The 24970-nt window shown below is 22.8% G+C and overlaps 8 protein-coding genes across 8 annotated transcripts; 3 read left to right on the top strand and 5 right to left on the bottom strand. All coding sequences in view use genetic code 6, as the record gives it.

Annotated features, from left to right (window-relative positions):
* Window positions 1–1021: 1021 nt before the first annotated feature.
* Window positions 1022–2823, bottom strand: TTHERM_00343890 (transmembrane protein, putative; the record flags this gene model as incomplete). Its single annotated transcript, XM_001018434.2, has 2 exons — window positions 1022–1151; window positions 1205–2823. The coding sequence occupies 2 exons, from the start codon at window positions 2821–2823 to the stop codon at window positions 1022–1024; spliced, it is 1749 nt and encodes a 582-aa protein (XP_001018434.2).
* Window positions 2824–5253: 2430 nt separating this feature from the next.
* On the top strand, window positions 5254–6082 carry TTHERM_00343910 (hypothetical protein; the record flags this gene model as incomplete). Its single annotated transcript, XM_001018436.2, has 3 exons — window positions 5254–5454; window positions 5565–5634; window positions 5706–6082. 3 exons carry the CDS (start codon window positions 5254–5256, stop codon window positions 6080–6082), a joined length of 648 nt encoding a protein of 215 aa, XP_001018436.2.
* Window positions 6083–7483: 1401 nt separating this feature from the next.
* On the bottom strand, window positions 7484–9286 carry TTHERM_00343920 (transmembrane protein, putative; the record flags this gene model as incomplete). Its single annotated transcript, XM_001018437.1, has 1 exon — window positions 7484–9286. One exon carries the CDS (start codon window positions 9284–9286, stop codon window positions 7484–7486), a length of 1803 nt encoding a protein of 600 aa, XP_001018437.1.
* A 649-nt stretch (window positions 9287–9935) lies between these two features.
* TTHERM_00343930 (MFS transporter) lies at window positions 9936–11576 on the bottom strand (the record flags this gene model as incomplete). The annotated part of the gene is made up of 1 exon (XM_001018438.2): window positions 9936–11576. One exon carries the CDS (start codon window positions 11574–11576, stop codon window positions 9936–9938), a length of 1641 nt encoding a protein of 546 aa, XP_001018438.2.
* Window positions 11577–12282: 706 nt separating this feature from the next.
* On the bottom strand, window positions 12283–14160 carry TTHERM_000343939 (hypothetical protein; the record flags this gene model as incomplete). The annotated part of the gene is made up of 1 exon (XM_012798213.1): window positions 12283–14160. The coding sequence occupies one exon, from the start codon at window positions 14158–14160 to the stop codon at window positions 12283–12285; it is 1878 nt and encodes a 625-aa protein (XP_012653667.1).
* Window positions 14161–17678: 3518 nt separating this feature from the next.
* Window positions 17679–18257, bottom strand: TTHERM_00343940 (hypothetical protein; the record flags this gene model as incomplete). Its single annotated transcript, XM_001018439.2, has 1 exon — window positions 17679–18257. One exon carries the CDS (start codon window positions 18255–18257, stop codon window positions 17679–17681), a length of 579 nt encoding a protein of 192 aa, XP_001018439.2.
* A 403-nt stretch (window positions 18258–18660) lies between these two features.
* TTHERM_000343949 (transmembrane protein, putative) lies at window positions 18661–18990 on the top strand (the record flags this gene model as incomplete). Its single annotated transcript, XM_012798214.1, has 1 exon — window positions 18661–18990. One exon carries the CDS (start codon window positions 18661–18663, stop codon window positions 18988–18990), a length of 330 nt encoding a protein of 109 aa, XP_012653668.1.
* A 1932-nt stretch (window positions 18991–20922) lies between these two features.
* TTHERM_00343950 (hypothetical protein) lies at window positions 20923–24942 on the top strand (the record flags this gene model as incomplete). Its single annotated transcript, XM_001018440.2, has 1 exon — window positions 20923–24942. Exon 1 carries the CDS (start codon window positions 21127–21129, stop codon window positions 24940–24942), a length of 3816 nt encoding a protein of 1271 aa, XP_001018440.1. The 5' UTR covers window positions 20923–21126.
* Between the last annotated feature and the right edge of the window lie 28 nt (window positions 24943–24970).

Raw genomic sequence — 24970 nt, forward strand, 5'->3', positions numbered from 1 at the left:
CTCAAATTCAATAATATCAATTAATTATAATTGTTTGTCTTTGTTTTATATTAAGTCAAACAGACAATTTAAATATTTATCATTAATATCTCATTCAATCAATCTAAAAAAGAAAACAACTTTAATTTTTTTGGGATTTCCTAAATAAAATTCATTTCAAAAACTTGATGTAAAAATTATTTAACTTTATGGCAAATATGCTTGTAATAGAAATAAATTTAATGAATTAGTTAGTTTTTATATTGCTAAATTAAAAAAAACTTCTTACAGGGTAACTAATTATTTTAAAAAGAAAATATTTTGAGAAATGAAATTTAATTTCAAACATTATTATTATAAAAATAATTTTAATTCCTTTTGATTGAATCTGAAATATCTTTATTTATTCTAAAATTTCTTAAAAGCATAAAGCGAGTAAAATATCTTTTATATTTTATCCACTTTTCAGATACAAAACTCTAGCAAAATAGGTTGAACTTATTAGATCAAAAATAATATATATATATTTATTATTTAATTATTTAATTGTTTTTAAGGAAGAAAAAAAATATTGTTTTGAAGTGTGTGTAAATTAAAATGATGATTTTTTAATAAGTTTATTTTTGCTTACAGAATTTAATTAAGAAATATAATTTTTAATTCTTCAATTATAATTAGTATTTTCTTCTAAATTAAATAGATTCAAAAATTAACATTAAAAGATAATTTGTATTTGTTTACATTTATTAATTCTACAACTATATTTTATCTATGGGAAAAAAAGGCACACGAATATTTGAAAAAAATTTAAAGTAACTTAATCCTACTATTAATTTTACAATAAATGAAGAACATGAATATAATTTTAAATTTCATTTGTAATTTTTTTCTCTCTAAAAGGCTTTGTAAGATATTCAGGTTTTTCCCCCTATGTTTAAATAATATTTTAAATAAGTGTAATTTTTAGCTTTCTTAATTTATAAATGATTCGAGGTGGATATATAAATTAAAGAGATTTAATTTTAACTTAAAACAGTGTTTCTCAAGTATTTTTAGTGTTTTTTTCCTTTTCTTCTGCCAAATTTGATTTGGTCTACACATTTATCTAAAATTCATCTTAGCTATCTTGTTTTATTTCTTGTAAAAAATATGTAGTTGCAGAGGCTAAAAGACTTAAAATACCCAACCAGTAAATGGATTTTAGTTATAATTCAAACAGATTTACCTGTAAAAGGGAATAAAGCTTATAGCAATAGAAGTTATCAAGTTTGAAGCTGAAAATTACTGTTGCTAAAACCTTAAAGGTATTAGCTATTTTTAGTAAGTTATTAAAATTATCCAACCAACATCAAAATTAATTTTAGCTATAATTATTGGCAGCAAAGCTAAAAGTATTTTGAAGTAGTCTTCTTTTTAATTTAATTGCATTTTATTTTCTGGATTGTAAAAGAAAATACAAGCTAAAAAAGCTAATCCAGTGAGTGAAAAAATAAATGAAGTTAAAATCTTGAAATTATCCTTAAAAGCCATTACAAAAAAGGTGGCAACAAACGAAGCTAAGATTTCTAAAATTGCTGAGAGTAGAGATTTTAGGTAAAGATCACCTTCAATTTAGTTTAAAAAGTAATAGCAACAAGCATTGTTAATTCCAATACAAGCAAAGCAATAAGTCCAGACATAAAAATTAGTTCTTAATTCTTTATGAAGCATAAATGGAAGGTATTTTTGTATTGTAGAATCATTTACTTAATGCAATTAATTTTAATTAAAATTAGTTTGTTATTACTGCAATTATTCTGTAAAAACGGTATCTTAATCTATTTATTAATTAATTAATGATCTTTTTTCATCTGATAATTATTCAATTGATTCTAAATTATTGTCTTCTTGCTTTATATCTAATAAGTTCTCTTCGTTTCTATTTTATAGCTTTGGTTCAATAGAAGGCTATTACTCAATTACGTTATCTTCCTCCTCATCCATAATTCTCTAAGTATTTAATTTGCTGTTATTGGATAGAAATTCATTAACTTATGTGCTTTGTTGCTGATTTGATAAATTTGTAATATCTTCATTTTAAAGCTAGCTATAAGCTTGGTATTCCCTATTTCGATTGATTGGGTATAGCAGAGATAAGAACAAATTAAAACTAGAAATGATTATACAAGGCAACCCTATAAAAAAGACAAGAGTATCTTTCCAATGACCAAAGAAATATACAAATATAACATAAGAAAACATACCTAAAAACCAACCAAAGCTAGTAAATGTCACTGAGTAATTTGCAATGTGTTCAGGTAAGATTTCTTACATGTATACAAATATTAATCCACTTACTAAGCAAGTGCAAAAATACCAAGTAAAAAAGCTAATTATTAGCATGCCTAAATTTTAAAACCATTAAAGCAAGCATAGAGTGATACCTATTAAAAGAGTAATTAAATTCATTAATAATTCTTTACCATCTTTTTAAACTGGAAAAAAGATCAAAACAATATATGCAAATACTCTTCCTACAGTCCCAGAAGTTAGTATGTAAGCTTCATAAACTGACCTATCACAAATTAAATTCAGATCATCGGTAATGCTAAATATTTAGGGATATGTTTATTGGTTACTTATTGCATAGCTACCTAAATCACATGCTTCATTAGCTGTGCATTAATATTTAAATCCTTTTTCTTTATCAAAGCATTCAAGCGAAGACTAATAAAACAAAAATGGAATGCTAGCGTAAATTGTTGAGTTTATTCCTACAGTAAAAATGATAAAAAAAAGCCTAAGATATTAATTTTTTTTAGACTCGCAATCACTTGAAACCTGCTAATTGCTTTGAATACTCATTTATATTTCTTATTTTATTATCGGCAATTAATTATTTATGATTTTGATATGCAAATGATATAAAAAGATAACAAATACCTATTTGTTTAGGGTTGTAGAAAAATATAAATGTTGGTTTGATTAGTTATTAGAGACTATATACAAGTGGATATAAGTGGATTGAATTGAAAGTGTCATGTCACTCACTACTAATGAATAATTTTATATTGGAAATTAAAAAACAGAAATAATACAAATTAAAAAAATGTCAAATAGTTTATGAAATTAAATAGAAAATTACAATTTTAACTACTATTGAATATTTTTTTATAAATTAAATGAAAAATAATTGTTTTTTTTCTAAAATATAATTTTTTTTAAAAATAATTTATCTTTAAAACAAGCATTTATAATAAAATAATTAAAAATATAAGTTTCTGATAATTACTAAAATAATATTTTGAAAATTTTGTTATTTACAGTTTAAAAACACAAAATCATAAAATAAATTCAACTTTTTTCAACTCTCAATAATTTTTTCTTGATTAATTTTTATTAGGTTTCTTTTTAATTCTGTTGATTGCAATTACTTTCACTTAATTGAATAAAAAATAGAGTACTGATAGAGGTTAATAAACTTATAACTCCTAATCCTATAAAAGGATTCAAATTATATCGGATGAAAAGGTACCTATATGAAGGCATAGAATTGACTGCTAGAGCATGTAATTAATTTGAAGTAGAGAACTATTGCTATTAAAAGCTTATCGGTATAACTTTTTAGAAATAACAATGCAAACAATATAAAAAATTATCTTGGCTATAATTATGGTAAAGAGGACTATAAAAATCTAAAAGTATCTATAATTATAATCTAAGCTGTTTTTTGGTTCATAAAATAAATATTAAAGAAACAAAAGCAATTCTAGTAAATAAGAAAACCAAAGCTGAAACTATCTTTAGATTTTTGGAGGATTAAGTGATTCAGAAATGTGGAAAAGAGCCTCTATAAATAAGAAACTCCTCCAATCGATCATAATTTTCAACTCCCATATAGCAATACAAGATAAGTTAGAATGTATCTTGTTAATATCAATAAATTTACTCATTATTATATGTTGTAACTTATATTCATAAAAAAATTCTAATGAAAGTGAAATTATAATAAATAGTCCAAATTATTCAAATATTATTCAATTTTTTTATCATTTATTTTTTGCCATTAGTTTATGATAATTAGAACTATATTTCTAGAAAATCTAATCTTTTAGATTTAAGAAATCTGCTCTTTACTTTAAATTCTTCTGAATCTTTAATTTCATTTTTACTTTTAATATATATTTGTTTAAAATACTAATCGAATCTAATAGAATAAAATGTTAAAATTAAATGATATTTTAAATAAGTACCAATTTTGTTGAAACTTTTTAATATTAAAGAAAACATAACTAATTAGTTAGTTAGAATTAATAATCAAATAAAATATTAAATGAAAAAATTAAAGAGAGTTAAATTAAAAAACAAAAAATAAATAATCAGGAAAAAAAATAAAAATAAATCTAATAATAAGTTAATAAATAAATTAGTTAAAACATATCAAAATCCAAAACGAATAAACTATTTTTAAGAAAGGTCTTATTACAATTTAGAGTGGTTAGAGCATTTTGCTAAACAAAACTATAGCCTTATGCACTTTTATCACCAATTTTATTTTAACTTTTAAATATTGAAGAAACACACACACAGATAGGTAATAAGTAGAATAAAAAACTAAATCAAATAAAAACTAATAAATAAATGAAAATAGTTTTAAGTTTTAAATTCATTTTTATATTAAAAAATATAAAAATCTAAAAATAAAAACAGTTTTTACTGAAGATTAAGTGTTAAAACTGAGATATTAGCAAAATTTGCTTAAGCAGAACATAAACCTGATGCATCTTGTTTGCCAATTATATTCTCACTTTTAATTATTGAAGAAATATTTATAATTAAATTTATTCAGCTGTTCAATTTGTTAAATTGCAAAAACTTGTTTATTTATTTGGTATTCAAGACGAGCCAGTTTGGAAGAATTTTTTGGCAAAAGGAAATCTTTTATTTTGAAACTCAGCAGAATTAGAAAATGTTTACGATAGCTCGCTTTAGCTATGAATTTAAAGATCTCAACTCATAAAGTTTTCTCATATAAATAAAGAAAAAGCTTTTAAGAGGATTAAATTAAATGGATCTCACTGATTGTATAGAATTAATTTCCATAATTGCTGAAAAAAGTATCTTTATCGATCCCGTTCAAAAAAGATAATTTGAAGAAATATTCATATTAAACAAAAAAATTTTGTATCTTGAATAATTTGCTATTATTTTTGTTTCAATGGGAAATCTTCAATATCAGCCTCTAGAATTTGCTGAGTACTTCTTGAAATTTAAAATGTCTAAAATATAAAATAAATGAGATAATACCCATAATTGTAACAAAAACCTCTCAAACACAAGCCTTTACCTCACAAAACCCAGAAACCTTAAAGCAAAGAAAACATAGATAATAAATTTAAAAGAATGTAAATTTCTAACCATGAGAAAGAAGATATCCTCAACTTTGATATTTTTACTCTATTTCTCAGAGGTTTCTCTCAAATAAGTTTCTTTTCTGTAATTAAGATAATTCAATAAATTCACTTTTTTAAGAATTTTTTATTTGATTTTATTTTTCAATTTAATTTTAAGAATAAATTTTTTTTACATTTCAAAAAAAAAACTAGGATAATAAAGATATTTGGAAACAAATAGAAAACAACTTTTAGAATTTTGTTGAATAGTATAGCAAAAAAGGTGAGTTAGACTAAATAACATTAAGAGATTAATTAGGAATAATTAACATTACATGAAACATTTATTAAAAGAATCAGTTAATTGCTTAACCAAAACCAATAAAAAGTGGAAAAACTAGTCTGAAAACGAATAAATCAAGCTTAACTGCTTATTAGAGTTGTGTGAATATAAGAGCTAATTTTAGGTAACTCAGGAAATAGCTCCTCTGGAGAGAAAGATTTCTAAAGATCGTAAAACATTTAATGTATCACAGGTTTGTTTCCTTAGCCAAATGTAAGAGTATTTTGCTTCAGAAGAATAGTTTTCAAAATGCAACACTTTTATGTTTAAATGCATAGAAAATTCAAGTCAGTTAGAATTCTCAGCTTACTTTGCTACTTTTTACATGTACATACTAAATGATCCTTACTACTTACTAATGAGGACTCTTACAAATAAAATATATTGAAAATATAGAACTGTATCTCATGCTAGTTTTTTTCCAAAAGCATGATATTGATGAAGAAATTTGGTAGTTGCTTATTGAAATATTGAGAATTAAATCAATTAAATAACATTTAGATTCTCTTAAATTGTTTTCTGAATAAATAAAAAAATCCAAAAGGAATCTATTTTAGATATAATAATAAGTTGTATTGAAAATTCAACCAACAAAGAGTTAGATGAGTATGATGAAGAGCTAAACTATTTGTCACAGCTTAATCTTCCTTTAAAAAAAATAGTATCAAAAGAAGATCCCTTAAGTGTTTATAAAGCTTCAATTATAAAGCATGTTATAAGTTTAATAAATTGATCAAGGATAATTTTATTTCAAAATATACCTCTGATAGAATAGTATAAATTAGTTGTAATTGTTTGTTTTCATTTTTATTAAGTTAGAAAATTTAAATATTTTTAACCTTTATAATTTATTTATATTTCATTCAATCTAAAAAAATAAACCAACTTCAAAAATGATTGGTATTGCCTAAATAAAATTCAAAAGAAATTCATTTCAAAAAATTGATTTAAAAATAATTTAAGTTTATTTCAAAAAATGTTTGTAATGGAAATAAATTTAATGAATTTGTTAGTTTTTTATATATTGCAAAATAAAAAAAACTTCTTTCAGGACTGCTTTTTATTTTAAAAAGAAAATATTTTTTAAAATTAAATTTATTTAACTCATTATTATTATAAAAATAATTTTTATTTCTTTTGATTAAAAATTTAGAATCTGAAAAAACTTTATTCATATAAAACTTCTTAAATGTATAATGCCATGAAAATGTATTTTATCTTTTATTCACTGTTCAGCTACAAAGCTCTAGCCAAATAGATTGAACTTATTAGCTCAAAAATAAAATATATTTATTTATTTGGTTAACTATTTTTAAATATCGAAGAAAATATTGTGTAAATTAAAATGATGATTTTTAATAAATATTTATTTTTGCTCACAGAATTTCATTTAGAAATGTTATTTTTAATTCTTTAATTATAATTAACATTTTCTACTAAATTAAATAGATTTTTATAATTAACAAAAAATACATAATCTGAATTTGTTTGCATTTTTAATTCTATAACTATACTCTCTATCTCGAATAAAAAAGGCACACGAATATTTGAAAAAATGTAAAGTAAATTAAGACTACTATAAATTTTACAATAAAAGATAAGCATGAATAAATTGTAAATTTCATTTGTAATTTTTTTTTATGTTTAAAAGGCTTTGTAAGATATTAAAGTTTTCCCATGCTTAGCGAGTATCTCCAACAAGTGCATTTTTAATTGTCTTAATTTATAAATGATTCGAGGGAGAAAATATAAATTAAAAGGATTTAAATTTAACTTAAAATAGTGTTTCTCAAGAATTATCATTGTCATTTTCCCTTTCTTCTGCCAAATTTGATTAGGTCTATACATATATCTAAAATTCAGCATAGTTATCTTGTTTTATTTCTTGTAAAAAATATGTAGTTGCAGAGGCTAAAAGACTTAAAATACCCAAACCAGTAAAGGGATTTTAGTTATAATTCAAACAGATATATCTGTAAAAAGGAATACAGCTGATAGAAAAAGCATTTATCAAGTTTGTAGTTGAAAATTGCTGTTACTAAAATCTTAAAGGTATTAGCTATCTTTAATAGGTTATTAAAATTATCCAACCAATGTCAAAATTAATTTTAGCAATAATTATTGGTAGCAAAGCCAAAAGTATGTTGAAGTAGTCTTCTTTTTAATTTAATTACATTTTATTTTCTGGATTGTAAGAGAAAATGCAAGCTAAGAAAGCTAATCCAGTTAGCAAGAAAATAAAAGTAGTTACAATCTTGAGACTGTCCTTAAAAGCCATAACAAGAAAAGTGGCAACAAATGAAGCAAATGCTTCAAATATTGCTGAAAATAGAGATTTTAAGTAAATGTCACCTTGAATTTAATTTAAAAAGTAATAACAACAAGCATTGTTAACTCCAATACAAACATAGCAAAAAGTCCAAACATAAAAATTAGTTCTTAATTCTTTATAAAGCATAAATGGAAGATATTTTTATATTTTATTATCATTTACTATATGCAATTAACTTTCATTAAAATTTGTTTTTTATTACAGCAATTATTCAGTAAAAACGGTATCTTAATCTATTTATTTATTAATTAAAGATTCTTTTTCATCTGATAGTTATTCAATTGATTATAAATTTATATCTTTTTGCTGAATATCTAATAAGTTCTCTTAGTTACTATTTTATAGCTTTGGTTCAAAATAAGGTTATTATTCAATTATGTTATCTTCTTACTCATCTATTATTCTCTAAGTATTTAATCTACTATTATCAGATAGATAATCATTAACTTATGAGCATTGTTGTTGAATTGATAAATTTGTAATATCTTCATTTTAAAGCTAGCTATAAGCTTGGTATTCGCTATTTTAGTTGATTGGGTATAGCAGTAATAAGAGCAAATTAAAACTAGAAATGATTATACAAGGAAGCCCTATAAAATGGACAAGAGTATTTTTCCAATGACCAAAGAAATATACAAATATAATATATGAAAATATACCCAAAAACCAACCAAAGCTAGTAAAACTGACTGAATAATTTGCATAGTTTTCAGGTAAGAGTTCCTACATATATATAAATATTATTCCATTTACTAAGCAGGTGCAAAAATACCAAGTAAAAAAGCTAATTATAAGCATGCCTAAACTGTAAAACCATTAAAGTGAGCATAAAGTAATACCTATTAAAAGAGTAATTAAATTCATAAATAATTCTTTATTTTCTTTTTAAACTGGATAAAAGATTAAAGCGATATTTGCAAATACTCTTCCTACAGTCCCAGAAGTTAGTACATAAGCTTCAAAAACTGATCTATCGCAAATTAAACTCAGTTCATCGGTAATGCTAAATATTTAGGGATATGTTTATTGATTACTTATTACATAGCTACCTACATCGCATGCTTCATTAGTTGTACATTAATATTTAAAACCTTTTTCTTTATCATAGCATTCAAGAGAAGACTAATAAAACAAAAATGGTATGCTTGTGTAAATTGTTGAGTTTATTCCAATAGTTAAAATAATTAAAAAAAGCCTAAGATATTAGTTTTTTTTAGAGTTGTCATCATTTGAAACCTGCTCACAGCTCTGAATATTCATTTATATTTCTTCAAAAGTTTATTATTGCTAATTAATTAACTAAATTATTTATTATTTTGATGTGTAAGATATATTAAATGATAGCAAATATCTATTTGCTTATTGTTGTAGAAAAAATTAAATGCTATTTAAATCCACTTTTCTAATAATTAAATTAGATTTTTTAAATTAATGCTTTATTTAACAATAAAATAACTAAAAACACTCCTCTAATTTAAAGCTTGAAGGCAATATTTGTAATCTATTCATTTAAGTAAAAAGGTAAAATATTTTCAAATTTAGATTGATTTGATTAATCATTAGAGTTTTTGCACACACAAATGGTTAGAAGCGGATTATTTTGAAGATGTTACTACTAATGAATAATTATTATTTATTGAAAATTAGAAAAATAAAAATAATACAAATTAAAAAAATGTTTAAAAGTTTATGAAATTAAATTAGAAATTACAATATTACAATTGTTTTATTTTTTGTAAATTAAAAGAAAAATAATTATTTATTTTATAAGATATAATATCTTTAAAACAAACATTTATGATAAAATAATTAAAAAAATATATAAACGTTTAATAGCTATTTAAATAATATTTTGAAAATTTTGTTATTTACAGTTTTTATACAAAAAATCATAAAATTCAGATTTTTTTCAACTCTCAATATTTTTTTCTTGGTTAGTTTTTTATTGGGTTTCTTTTTAATTGTGTTGATTACAATCATTTTCACTTAATTCAATAAAAAAGAGAGTACTGATAGAGGCTAATAAACTAATAACTCCTAATCCTACAAAAGGATTCAAATCGTATCGGATACAAAGGTATCTATATGATGGCATAAAACTTACAGCTAGAGCATGTAATTAATTTGAAGTAGAGAACTATTACTATTAGAAACTTATAGGTATAACTTTTTTGAGATAAGAAATTAAAACAATCCATCCAATATCAAAACTTATCTTGGCTATAATTATGGGAAAGAGGACTATAAAAAGCTAAAAGTAACTATAATTTTAATCCAAATTGCTTTTTGGTTCATAAAAAAATATCAAAGAGACAAAAGCTAATCCAGTAAATAAGAAAACCAAAGTTGAAATTATTTTTAAATTATTTGGAAAGGTCACAACTAAAAAAGTGGCAATTAATGAAGCAAATACCTCAAACAGTGTGGAAAACAATGAGTTTACATAAATATCTCCTTAAATTTAATTAAGGAAATAATAGCAACTAGCATAATTGATTCCAATTGACACACAGCAAAATGTCCATATATAAAAGTTATTTCTGGTAACTTTATGAAACATAAATGGAAAATACTTATATAAACAGTTATCAGTTTCTTTAATTGGCTTATTTACATCTTACTATGGTGCTATATTGCTTTATTACTAGTCATTAAATTTTTCATTCTCTTCCTTTGTGTATATTTCTATGCTCTTAGATTATTAACCTTTCAGTGGCGTAACTTCAGATTCAACAAGAATATTTCCATCTTAATCCATTTATTGTTCATCATCTATTTATCCTTATTGATTTTCTAATTAGGATTACTGATTCTATTATGCAGGTGAAAAAAAGGCTAAAATAAAGTTGCTGATCGAAATTAAAATACAAGGAATGCCTACGAAATGAACCAAAGTATTCTTCCAGTGCCCATAGTAATATGCGAAGGTTACATACACTACTGTGCATACAGGCCAAGCTATGTTTGTTAGAGCAATGGCCTTGTTTTGATTGTTATTTGGTAGAAACTCTTCAATAAAGATAAATACTAAAACATACACACAGCTAAAGCAAAAGTACCAAATGAAGAAAGAGATAATGAACATTTCTAAAGAAGAAATAAATTATAATAAGCATAATGACAAGCCTGTGATAAATATGAAAATATCCATAATAATTTCTTTCTATTCTTTCTTGATTGGAATCAATACTAAAAATATATTTGCAAACAGCCTTCCTAAAGTGCCTGAAGTTAAAATATACACTTCTAAAATTGAACGGTCACAAAACAAACCTAAGTACTATGTTATGCTGTAAATTTATGGATACATTTATTCGCTTGATATTTTATAACTCTCCAGATCACAAGCTTCTTAATAAGAACATTTATATGTCTTGCCAGTTTTTCTATCTAAGCATTCTAGCTGAGATTAATAAAATATGAAAGGAATACTAGAATAAACAGTTGAGTTAATACCAATACTCAGCACCAATAAGAGTAATTTTAGGTACAAATATGACATTCTTGTACTTTAAGCTTCTTGGTTTTATTAACCATTATTGATAATCATAACTATGACCAAAGTGCTTATATCTTATTTGTTTGTTTTTAATTAACAAGAAAGGTGCCTAAAAAGATCAAAAAGATACACAAAATTAAAAAACTTTACTTTTTTTTGATTTAACTAAGTGACAAAAACGTTTAAAACTGATAACCTAATTCACTTCAAATATAAAAATCATACTGCTTTGACCATAAAAAATCATCATAATTTTTTTATCACTACTTTAAAATTTATTAGGCAACTTTCTGATAGATATTAGATATTTAATAATTCTATTTTATAAAAACAAAAAAAATTTAACAACTCTTTAAACAGAAACACTGAAATCTTTTTACAAAAATACATTTCTAAATTTAATCTTATCAATAAATTTAGCAAATTATTTAATTTAGCACCACTTAAAATTTCAATATATTTCTTAATTTATTTTTATCAATAAAAAAGAAAAACATTCAGTCATAAAATAAAATAAAAATGTCCACAAAATATTTTTACAAATAGCCCAACTTTATTTTTATTTAAGTAAAATATAAATTAAAGGAAAATATTAATTTTTTTAAAATCTTTTTAAATATCTGACAAAAATTAATTTTCTATAAAATAATATTTCAATTATTTTTTTAAAATAAATAACTTTAATTTAAATTAAATTTTTTATTTATTTATTTATTTTTTTTTTAATTAAAATGAAAAAAGTAAGTAAGTAAGTAAGTCAAAATTTGGATTTGAGTTAATATTTTGAAATGATTTCTTCTACCTTCTATTTGCATTCATTTTATTACAAAAGATTATTCAATAATTCTTGAAACTCTTTATTAAATAGGTCTTTAGCTTAATCTTGTTTCAAAAACTTTTCAAAATGATCTAAGCAAATTTAATAATCTCCTAAATCAAAATAAGTTCTGGATTAGAATAATAATCCTTTTGCTGTAATAAAACCTTCTAGATTTGTTCCTTTAAAATGCTGATTGAATAAATTAGCTGCTTCTTAAGCTTTTTCATTTATGTCATCTTATAATTTTAAATTTCTAATTAAGCATATTTAAATGAGTAAAAAACAATAGAGCTCTTCAAACAGTTTATTTTTTTTAAAAAAAGGCTTAGCATCAGTAATAAATTTGCTGGCTTTTTCATATTGCTTTCTTTCATAGTAGTGTTAAATCAATAGTATGTACATCAATACTATATTCTTTAAATTTTCATCTTCTTTTTCGTATTTGCCTCTCAGTTATAAATAACTTTCAGAATATTTTATGATACCTTGCTCATCCTGATCTTAAAATGAAAAATTAAGTAAGTAGACTAAGCATTAATAAAGAGTATCATTATTTTTAAAAGTTTTTAGGAACTCATAATATTGCAAGTATTCTTTTTTCAGTCTTGAATTGTCTTTCAAAAATTTGGTCAGTTGTAATTTCCTTGATTTTAATTCGTTATAATATTACGGATATTCTTTTTCAAGTTAAAACTAATTAGCGTATCTTTCTATGAAATCAGCATATTCTAAAGCCTCTTCGTATTATTATAGCCTAACCAAACAATCCATATGTCCTAATAATTTATCTCTAACTTTTAAGCTAAAATTGGTAAAATAGCCATTAATTAACAAATAAGAATGAAATTTTTTATGCCATTCAAGTGCTTTATTGTCCTCTTTTATTGTGATATAAATATTAATTAAGTTTTCAAAATTCTGCATATGTTTATTATCATTTATTACCAAATAATTTCTTTTTTTTAATAATTTTTAGTGTATATCTAAACGTGTTTCGATTGCTTATGAGTACTCTCTCTTAGCAGCGTATAATATTGAAATTACTTCTAAAACTTCTAACTTCATGAAATAATCTTAATCTGGATCGTTCAGCTATTTCAAAATTTATTTGTAGTGCATTATTCCTTCTTCAATCTATCCATTATGAATAAAGTTATAAATTTGTTTTACTTCGCTTTCTCCATCCCAAATAGCTTTCCTTTCTCTACTCTTTTCGCTAAAACGAATTTTTGCTTCTTCTTTTTATATTTAATCAATCTTATTTGAAAAAATGTTTATGAATTTAAATAGTTATGAATGTAAAATATATTTTTATATATTCAAACTTTCATCTACATTAGCTTGGCTTTTTATAGTTTACAAAATATTGTTTGCTTGATCAATTAGATCTAATTGCTTGTAACTAATGTATGCTATGACTAAGCCTTCTATATTTTATTGCTTGTTTGTTTCATAAAATAGGATGGAACATCTAGCAGCCTCATTGTATTCCTATAAAGTATAATGTATCAAGGCTAATCCCATATAAGCCTTTCCAACAAGTTAGCTATTACTACTATCTTTTATTTTTTTAATCTGTTCTAACATCAGATAAAATATACTCGCTGCTATTTCAAGTTGATTGCAAAAAATAATTTCATCTGCTAAATAGATAATTGATTCTATTTACTAAATTTATAACTAAACATTTTTTGATCCTATCAAATCTTTAAGAATTTAGCTTGCTATCTTGTTCACTTCTAAAAAATTTCCTGTCATATAATTAAAATACATCTCTTTTCTCTTATAAAGGCCAAATGTAGCATTTTTTTCCATTTTGTTAATAGCGACTTAAGTTACTTAAATAGCCAAATCAAATTCGTTTCTTCCTCTCAAAATATTGCTGTAATAGTCGCAAATCGTGATAACATCATTTAAATTATCAACCCCTTTGATTTGATTCTAAAATTTTTCAATTAGTTAAGGTGTATCTATTATATCTGAAGGATGAATTTCAAGTTTTTTAACTAATTGATAATAATCAATATTAGTAGAAAAATAATAAAACTGGCTTGATAAAAAGTTAACTTTTTATTATTAAAATAGATTCTATTGCTTATAAAACTAATTTTAAATAAGAGGTTTAGTAAATTATAATCGAATTTATCTAATCAATGACAAATTTCTATTTTGTTTTTCTAAAAATTTGATCATTTTAAAAGGTAGATATTAAAATGTATGACTTCTAATTTAAAAAGAATTATCTAAATCTTTTTTACTAAATATGAATTGATTTAATAACAAAAGTTAATTTCTTGTTTTAATTGTTTGTTTTTTAATTAGATATCAATAAATAAATATGAAAAATAAAATATATTTTTAAAATTACTATTCATTTTATGTAGATATTATTAAAAATAAAAACATCAATAAAATTTAATATTTACAAATCTTTTTTTTTTGATGTTTTTGTTAAAAATTTATGTTCTTAATAAATAAACAAAATTCTATCTCACTAAAATATAAAATGATAAAAGTATTTCAATCTTATTCAAAATGTGTAATAAAAGGTTTCTTATTTTTTCAACAGAAAATATTTTAACAATTTGAAAATAAGAAGACTAATATTACAAAATATATTTTTGATCAAATTTATCAAAAAGATATTGAGAATTAGTATTAAATAATTAAATGTGAGGAAAATAAAATCCATCCACTCTTTCTAACAGAATTAAGAAAATTTTGGAAAATTCAGTATCAGAAAAAGAAAGGTAGAATCAAATAGATAGATATATTAAATATTTACAAAAATCCTTTAAATTCTGAATCTACTTACTAAACTTAAAACTAAACATTTTTTGATCCTATCTATCTTAAAGAATTTAGCTTGCTATCTTCTTCACTTCTAAAAAATTTCCTGTCATATAATTAAAATATATCTCTTTTCTCTTATAAAGGCTAAATGTAGCATTTTTTTCCATTTTGTTAACAGTGACTTAAATTACTTAAATAGCCAAATCAAATTCGTTTCTTCCTCTAAAAATATTGCTGTAATAATCAGCAATCATGATAACATCATTTAAATAATCAACCCCTTTGATTTGATTCTAAAATTTTTTAATTAGATAAGGAGTATCTATTATATCTGAAGGAAGAATTTCAAGTTTTTTAAATAATTGATAGTAATTAATATTAGTGAAAAATAATAAAACTGGCTAGATAAAATGTTAACTTCTTATCATTAAAATAGATACTATTGCTTACATAACTAATTTTAAATAAGAGGTTTAGTAAATTATAATCAATTTTATCTAACCAACAACCAACGACAAATTTATTTTTTTCTTTCTAATAATTTGATCATTTTAAAAGGTAGATATAAAAATTTATGACTTCTAATTTAAAAAAAATTATCTAAATCTTTTTTACGAAATATCAATTGATTTAATGACAAAAATTAATTTCTAATTTTGATTGAAAACCATTAAATAAATATGAAAAATAAAATATGTTTTTAAAAATACCATTCATTTTAAGTAGATATTATTAAAAATAAAAACTTCAATAAAATTTATTATCTACAAATCTATTTTTTTTTGTTGATGTTTTTGTTGAAAAATTATGTTCTTAAAAAATAAACAGAATTCTATCTCACTAAAATATAAAATGATAATAGTATTTGAATCTTATTCAAAATATCTAAAAAAAGCTTCTTATTCTATCAACAGAAAATTTCTTAACAATTTGAAAATAAGAAGACTATAGTCACAAAACATATTTTTGATCAAATTTCTCAAAAAGATATTGAGAATTTGTATTAATTATTTTAATTTAAATTTGTGGAAAATCAAATCTACTCTTTCTTACTCAATAAGAAAATTTTGGAAAACTCAGAATCAGAAAAAAAGAAAGGTAGAATCAAATAGATATTTACATGTTAAATATTTAAAAAAAACCTTTTAATTTCTCAATCTACTTTAAGAAAATTATTTGGTATTTAAAGAATTTGATTTTTAGTGTAAATTATAAATAATAAGTAAATACAACTAAAAAATTAATGATGTAGTTTTTAAGTGAGGAATTACCAATTTTTTAACATGACTAATTATTGCAAAACTCATCTGTAACATTAATTAGTTCTTTCATACAATACCCTTTAGAGTTATTAATGATCAGAAGATAAGTTAGTTAATAGCTGTAGATATTAGGTTTGGCAGATAAAGTTACAAATTATTTTTCTGCTTTTAAATAAGTTAGTAGAGATGGAAAGTTAGCTTTTTATAAAGGATTTTTACCATCAACAGTTGCTAGAGTATCTTAATGTTTTTTTTGGCCTTTATAGAAAAATTAAATGATTTCATCACAAGTACTTACTGAAATATTATTTTAATCAGTTACTTATCCACTTGTGCTTATAAGTAACCTCATTTCAATTAAGCCAGGCCAATATGAAGGTTAATTTAAAAGTTTTATGAGCGCATTTCAAGAAATATAAAAGCAATAAACAAAATATAAATACTACAGAGGTTTTTCTTTATATTTATTATCAGCAATTCCTTCTTCGATATTTTAAAATTATATAAATTTCATTCCAGAATAATAGGAGATACCTTTATATGTTTATTCTTTAGGTCTACTATACTATCCTTTAGACACTTTGAGACTAAGATTACTTATTTAGTAGAATTCAGATATGTCTTACAATAATATTAAAAATTTTATTACTTAAACTCTAAAAAATGAATCTCCTAGAGCTCTTTTTGCTGGAAGTATACCTTACTATTCAATGTTTGGTTTATGCTTTTATTTTAGGTAAAAATAAACAAAAGATAGATAATGAAAATAAATAAATAAATAAATATCAATTTATAAATATATTACACTATTTATACTTACTATGCAACTTTATTTAGTTAAACCTACCTAATTTATAATCAACTTATATTTAATATAAATATTTAACATTTAATATCTAATGTAATAAATTAAAAATTAAAATTTTAACATTATACATCTAAATTAATAAAATATTTATTTATAACTAAAAATTTTCAAAAAATTGAAGTTAACATATAAGGAATATAAGAGAATCTACAGTATATATTTATAAGAAGTAATTAAATTTAAAATATAAATCAAGTACATTGTTTTTTGATTGCATTGAGTTAATTTTTTATGATTTAACAATATCAAATTTATTTAACAAAAGAAGATTTCTAAAAGTTTATATACTTTAAAAACAATTCAAACTAACTTTTCTCTTTATTTTATAATAGGAGTTTGATAATTTCAATTTTGCAAATTAATTAGTGAATGTAATATTTTATAAATTAAATTAATTTGTTTTTAATTATTCATTTCAAATCTATGAATTTATAGCAACATTATTTATTTTTTTCATCATTTTATTTTTGAATTTATTTGAGATTTAAAAGGTTTTTACCATAAAACTTTTCTATGAATTACTAAGACTCGACAGAATATTCAACATCTTCAAACAGATAAGAATTCTCTCTTCTTATAAAATCTGTATCAATTTCAGAATTAGATTATTTTGATATTCTTGTGCGATATTATATTAGCTGCTATAAGGTATCAAGTTCTACATCTATATGCACAACTGTTAAATGAAACTTGCCGTGTACATTTTGATTATATGATTCCTAAAATAGTACATTACAAATTGATTATTTCTTTTGAAAGATTTTGATTGGATATCCATCAAATGTGATAATATTTGATTCAAACTATTCTTAATTACGTTGTTTAGTTTCTGTAGCTGTATCCACAAAATTAAAAAATCCTTTCAAAGCCTACTTAGATATATCTTACAAATTCTAGAACAGATCTATTTTCTTATTTCTCAGATATATTTGTGATATAGCGTCTTTGTCTAATCCTAACAGATCTAAGTATTATTTTGAATAACCCATATGAATTATGTCTTACTCTTTTTATTCTAAATCAATATTTGAAATATAATAAAAAAAAAACTAGGACTCATTTTCCTATTTAATTTATAAAACCTTCTGAAAACAAAGTTCAATAAATTAATTTAGTTAGTTTCCTATTTCCATTTCAACCCTTTTAGAATTGTATGTTATATTTTCCATAAAATCATCTAATATAAAGAGGTATTTTTCAATAGCACCATATATTTCTTCATGGCAATAACCGTTAACGCCATTTATTTAATTGAAAAATTTTATAATTTAACTTTTTGATTTGTTAAATTGAAAGCTAGATTTCTAAAATGAAATATCAACAACAGCTAAATCGAGCTTTTCTTCTATTTTCAACACTTTTTAATGCTAATAATTAAAGCTTAGCTAATTTATGCAAGGCAAAAATCTGAAAATCCCATCTGTAACTTATAAAGTACTATCGAGCAAGATTGTATTTGCTAAATATAAAAAATGGTTATCTATTGAGAGCACTGCAATCTTTTTCTTCTTCTAATATTTTCTTTTTTTGATAACAATTGAATTCTTTTATTAGTCTTTCTATATCTTTGAGGTTCTTTTCCTTTATTATTTTTTAATTACTTAAATGCTGTTGAAGCTAGATTAATCACTTTAACAACAATCTGCCATTGTTTATTTATTCTTCAAAATGAAAATGCTTCTACTTTTATTTTTTTTTGTTTTGTTAAATTTAATTAAATGAATGCTAAAAAATAGTTATTAATCTTATACTTAAGTTTCTTTAATTGATTTTTTTGGAATAAATTTATAAAAAAATGAAAAAATTTTTGCAATCATTATAAAATAAATAAATTTGTTTTACTTATTAAAAAAATTTCATTCGATTTTACCAGATATATTTTGTTATATATCCAAATTACAAACTAATATAAGTAAAAATAATTCTTAATAAGAATTCATTAGTTTATTTATCAATCAAAAATAACTAGCTTTTTTAAGAGAAAAATTTACTGTCCTTATTTCTTAGATGTTTACGATAGAGTATTGCCAAATCCTATAAGTTATTAAAATATATAATTATTTTAATATATTTTAAACTTTCCTTCAAATTTGCTCAAAGAATATTTGGCTTTATTTTATTACTAATACAAGAAAAAATTTGGAATAAAGATAGCTTAAAATGCTATATTTTTTACTAAAAAAAGCAAAACATTCAAATAATATAATAAAAAAAACTATTTATAGAGTTGATGATCAAAGCATTAAATTTATTGATTCAGTTTTTGACAAAACTATCATATTAATTTTAACCCTTAAATAAGATAATAATTAAAATATTAAATTAAATCTAAAAGCATTTTAATTTTTTTGGAAAAATTATTTATTATCCAATTTTAGTTTTAAAATTAAAAATTGTAGTAAAAATAAAAAAGAGAACTTTTTTTATCTTTAAAATAAATTGTAATAATAAAATATTAATATATTTATAATATCAATAATAATAATGGATTAGATAAATAAAATAAATATGCAGAAAAATGAAATAGTCATCTTAGTTTGTCTATCTTGAATTCAAAAAATATATTTTAATAATCAAGATAAGGGTTGAATTTAAATAAAATTAAAGATTAATTTCAAATATATGATATATTGTAACAATTTACTCTACTTTATTTATAAGTGACAAATCTAATTTTTTTAAAAAGAGCAAAGTATATTTTTATAGAAATTTTTATAGTAAAACTATCAATTAAAAAAAATAACCATAAAGAATGTTTAATTTGATCATTTCGAATTTTTAATATTTTAATAAATTTTTTTAAATATAAAAACATTTATTTGAATATTTAAGATCCATTAAACATTTAAATTTTAAAAAATATTATTTTACCTTTTTAAAAAGATAAAAATTTTCAACTGCATTAAAATGAATAATTTATTCTAAAAATTAATGTAAAATATTAGGTACTTAAATAAATAAATAAAATAAGTTAAATATTATGAAACAAATTTTTAATTATAAATAAATTAAAATAATTATTATAGCTTGCTTTATTTTTTCTAAAAAATATTTATAAACTTCGTCAAATTAAAAAAAATATATTATTATTATAAAATTAATTAATATGATATTTTTAAAAATGTTTAATTTTATTGAAAATAAGCTGTTATTTATTTATGCAAGCTTTTTATTATATTTTATGTATAAAAGAAGCAGTTAATATAAAATTATATTTATAAAGATACCTCTTAAATTTTAAGTGTGATTTGGATTAAATTTTATGTTTAATTTTATATATTCAAGTAGAATTATAAATTATTTATAATTATTCCATTACTATTTATTAATCAAAAAATTTAAAGACCAAGAATTAAATAAGCAAGTAAATTAATAGTGAAGATTAGTGAATAAAATATTAAATAGATAAATAAATGAGTTATTTTTAATCAAAATTTAAGTTATTTAAAGTAAATTCATTGATTGATTATTAAAAATAAGATTTTTATTCTTCTGTCTAGAGAGTTATTTCTAACAAAAATCTTTAAATCTTTTAATTTGAGGAAATGCGTTAATAGAATGGAATAGATTATTAGGATTATTCATTCACCTTTTGTTTAAAAACTTAATGTCTGCTTCACTGGATGATATATTGATTTATTTATTTATTAAAACAAAAACAGAGATCTTCATAAATTCAGAAAAATAATTAAAAATTAGAGTTTTTTGATTAATAAATATTAGAAAACATAAAGGAAAAAAGTTCGTTTTTATAGATAATAAAAGTAAAGGAGAAGTATATTATTAGTTCTGCAAAATAAAATATATAGTTCGTTCAATTTAGCATAGAAAATAATTTCAGCAAGGATAAATAAATCTATGGGAGATACATACTATTCAACTTCCTCGTCTAAGCAGTTTTTAGGGCATTCCAACTATGATGAGATGGCTGATGGACGCCGCTCTCATTAAATATTTTCATTTAACCCAGCAATAGGTTAAAGTAATTAATAACAAAGAAATACAATTTAGGATAAAAGAGACATAGATAAAATTATGTAGAGATATTCAAACCCTTAGGGACAAGATAAAGCATTCTTTCAAAGCAATAGTTTTCAACCACTAAAGAGTGGTGTTTAGAGCAACTATGATTAGAATTAGACTCCAGATTATAATCAAAGTAATTAAGCTGAAGGACCAGTTAATTTTGTTAATAGTCAAAATTTTGATGACCAAGTACAAAGAAACTAAATTGGTTAAAAATTTTAAGTAAATTACCCTAATCTGTTAGATGATGATACCTCTCTCATGACTAGTCTAAATCAATCTAGGAATCCAAACGATACTTAAGTTTACAGTGGAGTGGTCAATCCATTTATGAAAAATTTCGATAATTCGATGAGGACAGATGCAGAAGATGCTGCTAACAGTCCAAGAAATAATTATGATAAATTTCATTAATTTGAAAAATTAGACCTAAATTAAATTGCTGCTTCGATGAAGTAAAGTAATAATGGTGAAAGAGTAACATTTGGGTTTAATAATAATCCAAATATTTTCGAATTACGTCAGAGTTAGATGAATGCTTAAGCAAATTAATCACTAAATTAGCAAGCATAAATTAATTTCTCACTAGGTGGGTCAAATGCAATATTAGGTAGAGAATCTTAGCAATCAATTCCTTCTTATTAGCAAGCACAATAGCCATAAACAAATATAGAAAATTATAAATTTCTTAGCTCACCTGTTGGAAACGTTTCAAATCAAAGCTCTAATTTTGCACAATCTGTCTCAGGTTAGTTTGGAAATAATTAGTAACCAGATTTGTATGGAGTGTAGTCAAAAAGTGAGCAAGCTAACTATGCCACTAACAATAATAACGATGATAATATGATTTTGAAAGACTTAAATAACGATGACTGTGATAATAACATATTTGGAAGTGATGATGATTTAACCAAATAAGAAGAATAAGAGCAAAGAGTTAATTAAATGCACGCAGAAATAAGCGTTTTAAACGATCAAGTTCATAAAATGCTTAAGATGTATAAAAATTAACTTGACTAGTAAAAAGATAAAAAATAGGTTAAATAAAAAGTCAAATAAGATGCGTCTCTGTTATCAAAAAATTATAGAGAAATAATTAATAAATTTGATGATTTAAGCTGCAACGATGATGTTTCATAGATTTCGATAAACTCAAAAAGTAACATGAGTAGTTTCGCTGGATATTCTTTGCTGAGAGGTAATACAAAAAAAGAAAAAGAAATAAATGTTATGATGAATTTAGTTGAGTAATTTTTATGCAAATTTGATGACGATTTCTAAAATTAATCAATTATTAGATAAGCTCAAAATTAAAACTAACCTAGCTAAAACTCTGTAAAAATATAATAACAACAATAAGATGAAAAGTATCAACAAATACTCAGGAACTAAAATCAATCAAACATTTATAGCGATATAGAAAAAATGTCTATGAAATAATAGCAACAACAAAAGCAACCAATGCTCGCACAGCAATATTAACTGTAAAATTAATAAGCCGAAAAATAGCAACAACAACAACAACAACAATAATAATAGTAGTAGTAGTAGTAGGTTTATCCATAATAACAACAATAGCAGACATACTAATAAAAATAATAAGATAATTAGAAATTGAAACAAGATTATTAATTACCACAGTAAATCCAATATTAATAATAATAACAATCCCAACCAGCAATCAATCTTATAGTTACTCCACCTCCTAATAATCTAGGATTTGATAATAAAAATTTTCTAAGTTCACCATAAAATCATTTTGAATAAAGATTTACTGTAGACGGGAGAATGAATGTTTAGCCTTCTTCAACCCATAACTCGCCCTAAATTTCATAGATTGCTGAAAAGAGAAATACTTATGATGCCAAGATAACTGTCTAGTAAGGATAAACTCTTAATTCTCCAGCAAATTAAAATATCGGTAATCAAATTTAGTAATAAGATTTGAATTGCATGTATTCTAAGTTACCTCCTGGAATTATGTCTAACTAATCTTCATCTCATAGCACAAGTAGTACTGTAACCTCAACTTAATAAGGTATTAATTTGGACCTGGACAAAATTCTATAAGTACATAAAAAGGATCATACAGACAATCCTTTCAATTCAACAATTTAATCTCCTAATTCATCTATTTAATAAACAAATACTCCAACAAATGTCTATGATTAGCAATTCTTTACTTCAAATAATAACAAAAATTACTTGTTACCCAACATCTAAGTTTAATAGCAAACTGAAATTGAAGACAGTGTTAAAAGAGCTTAACTACCAGGTCTTAGGCAAGTTTCTAGTGCTTAGCCTTAATTAGGATAGATTAACTAATTAAACATTCAAAATTAAGCAAATGTTCTGAACCCAAATACTGCACATATATATTCTTAGTCAACTAGAACAAGTGGTATCAACTAATTCAATTTGAATACTATTTCTCCTTAAACCTTAACAAACTACAGTAATCCTTAAACTCCTTCTAACATAATAACTCCTTAAGCTCCAACAAATAATGCTTCAAGTGAAATATAATTTACAAATTTCAATTTTAAAAATAACACTTTGTCTCCTCCATAACAAACATTCAATTTTAATCCTTAAGGAGGAAGTTATTCTAATCCTGCTAGTCTGACCCATATACCTGCTTTTTCAAAATCTCCTTCGTTAAATCCACCTGGATCTTCTGGATAAATTCCAGCAGAAACTCAAAAGACAACATCACAAACAAGTACTACTACTACTAATACCTAAAATAACCCTAAAGAAAATAATATATTTGATATTCATGAATAGCTAGATTTATATTGTACTAATTGTGATTAGTATTTTAAAGTTGGTATTTACTTTGATCATGTAAAGATTTGTGACAAAGATCACAATCACAAAATGAACTAAGCACTTGATGATACATTTTACAGCTTAGAGCAATCGACTGCAATAATGAATAAATTAGATAACAAAATTGATAAAATAAGCAGAAATATTTCGAATGCTTTGTAATTACAGAAATTACCTCAAACAAGAGATATCCTCTCTGAAACAATCAGAGATTTAGCAGAAACTCTTAAATCTGAGAATCCACAAACAGTAAAAAAGATTATAAAGAAAATAGAGTAAAATACAAGATCAATGGATGCACAAAGTGGAAATTTACCCCAGTCATCTTCTTACAAACTTTATTTATATTTGAAAAGAGTCACAAATATTTTGAGAGAGAAAGAAACCGCCCTAGAATAATCAGCAATGTTAAAAGAAATTTCTATGGTATATGCACCTAAGCAACCAGTTATCAATGATATCAAAACTAATAACAATAATAATAATAACAATTTAACAACTAATATACATCCAACTACAGCTTAATTATAGTAGCAACAATAACAGAATTTCTATGCTCCTCGTTTCAGTTATCAGCCAAATTCCACTCAATAAATGACTTTTAATACCAACTTTGCAAGAAATACTGTTTCTACAAACTCAGATCTTGAAAAGAAAAGTAAATTCTATGACTTGGCAGGAGAAATAAAAAATAAATTACCTCCAAACCATTTTGGAACTTCTTTCCTTATTTCTGAGCTGTACGAAGAAGCAAAATAGATCCCAGATAATTAATGGTAACAATTCCTACTAAATAAATTTAAAATGACTAGTTGATCATTTTAAGGAATGTTGTGAGGTTATT

This window comes from Tetrahymena thermophila (assembly GCF_000189635.1).
Source record: "Tetrahymena thermophila SB210 genomic scaffold scf_8254597, whole genome shotgun sequence".
In the NCBI taxonomy this organism is placed as follows: domain Eukaryota; phylum Ciliophora; class Oligohymenophorea; order Hymenostomatida; family Tetrahymenidae; genus Tetrahymena; species Tetrahymena thermophila.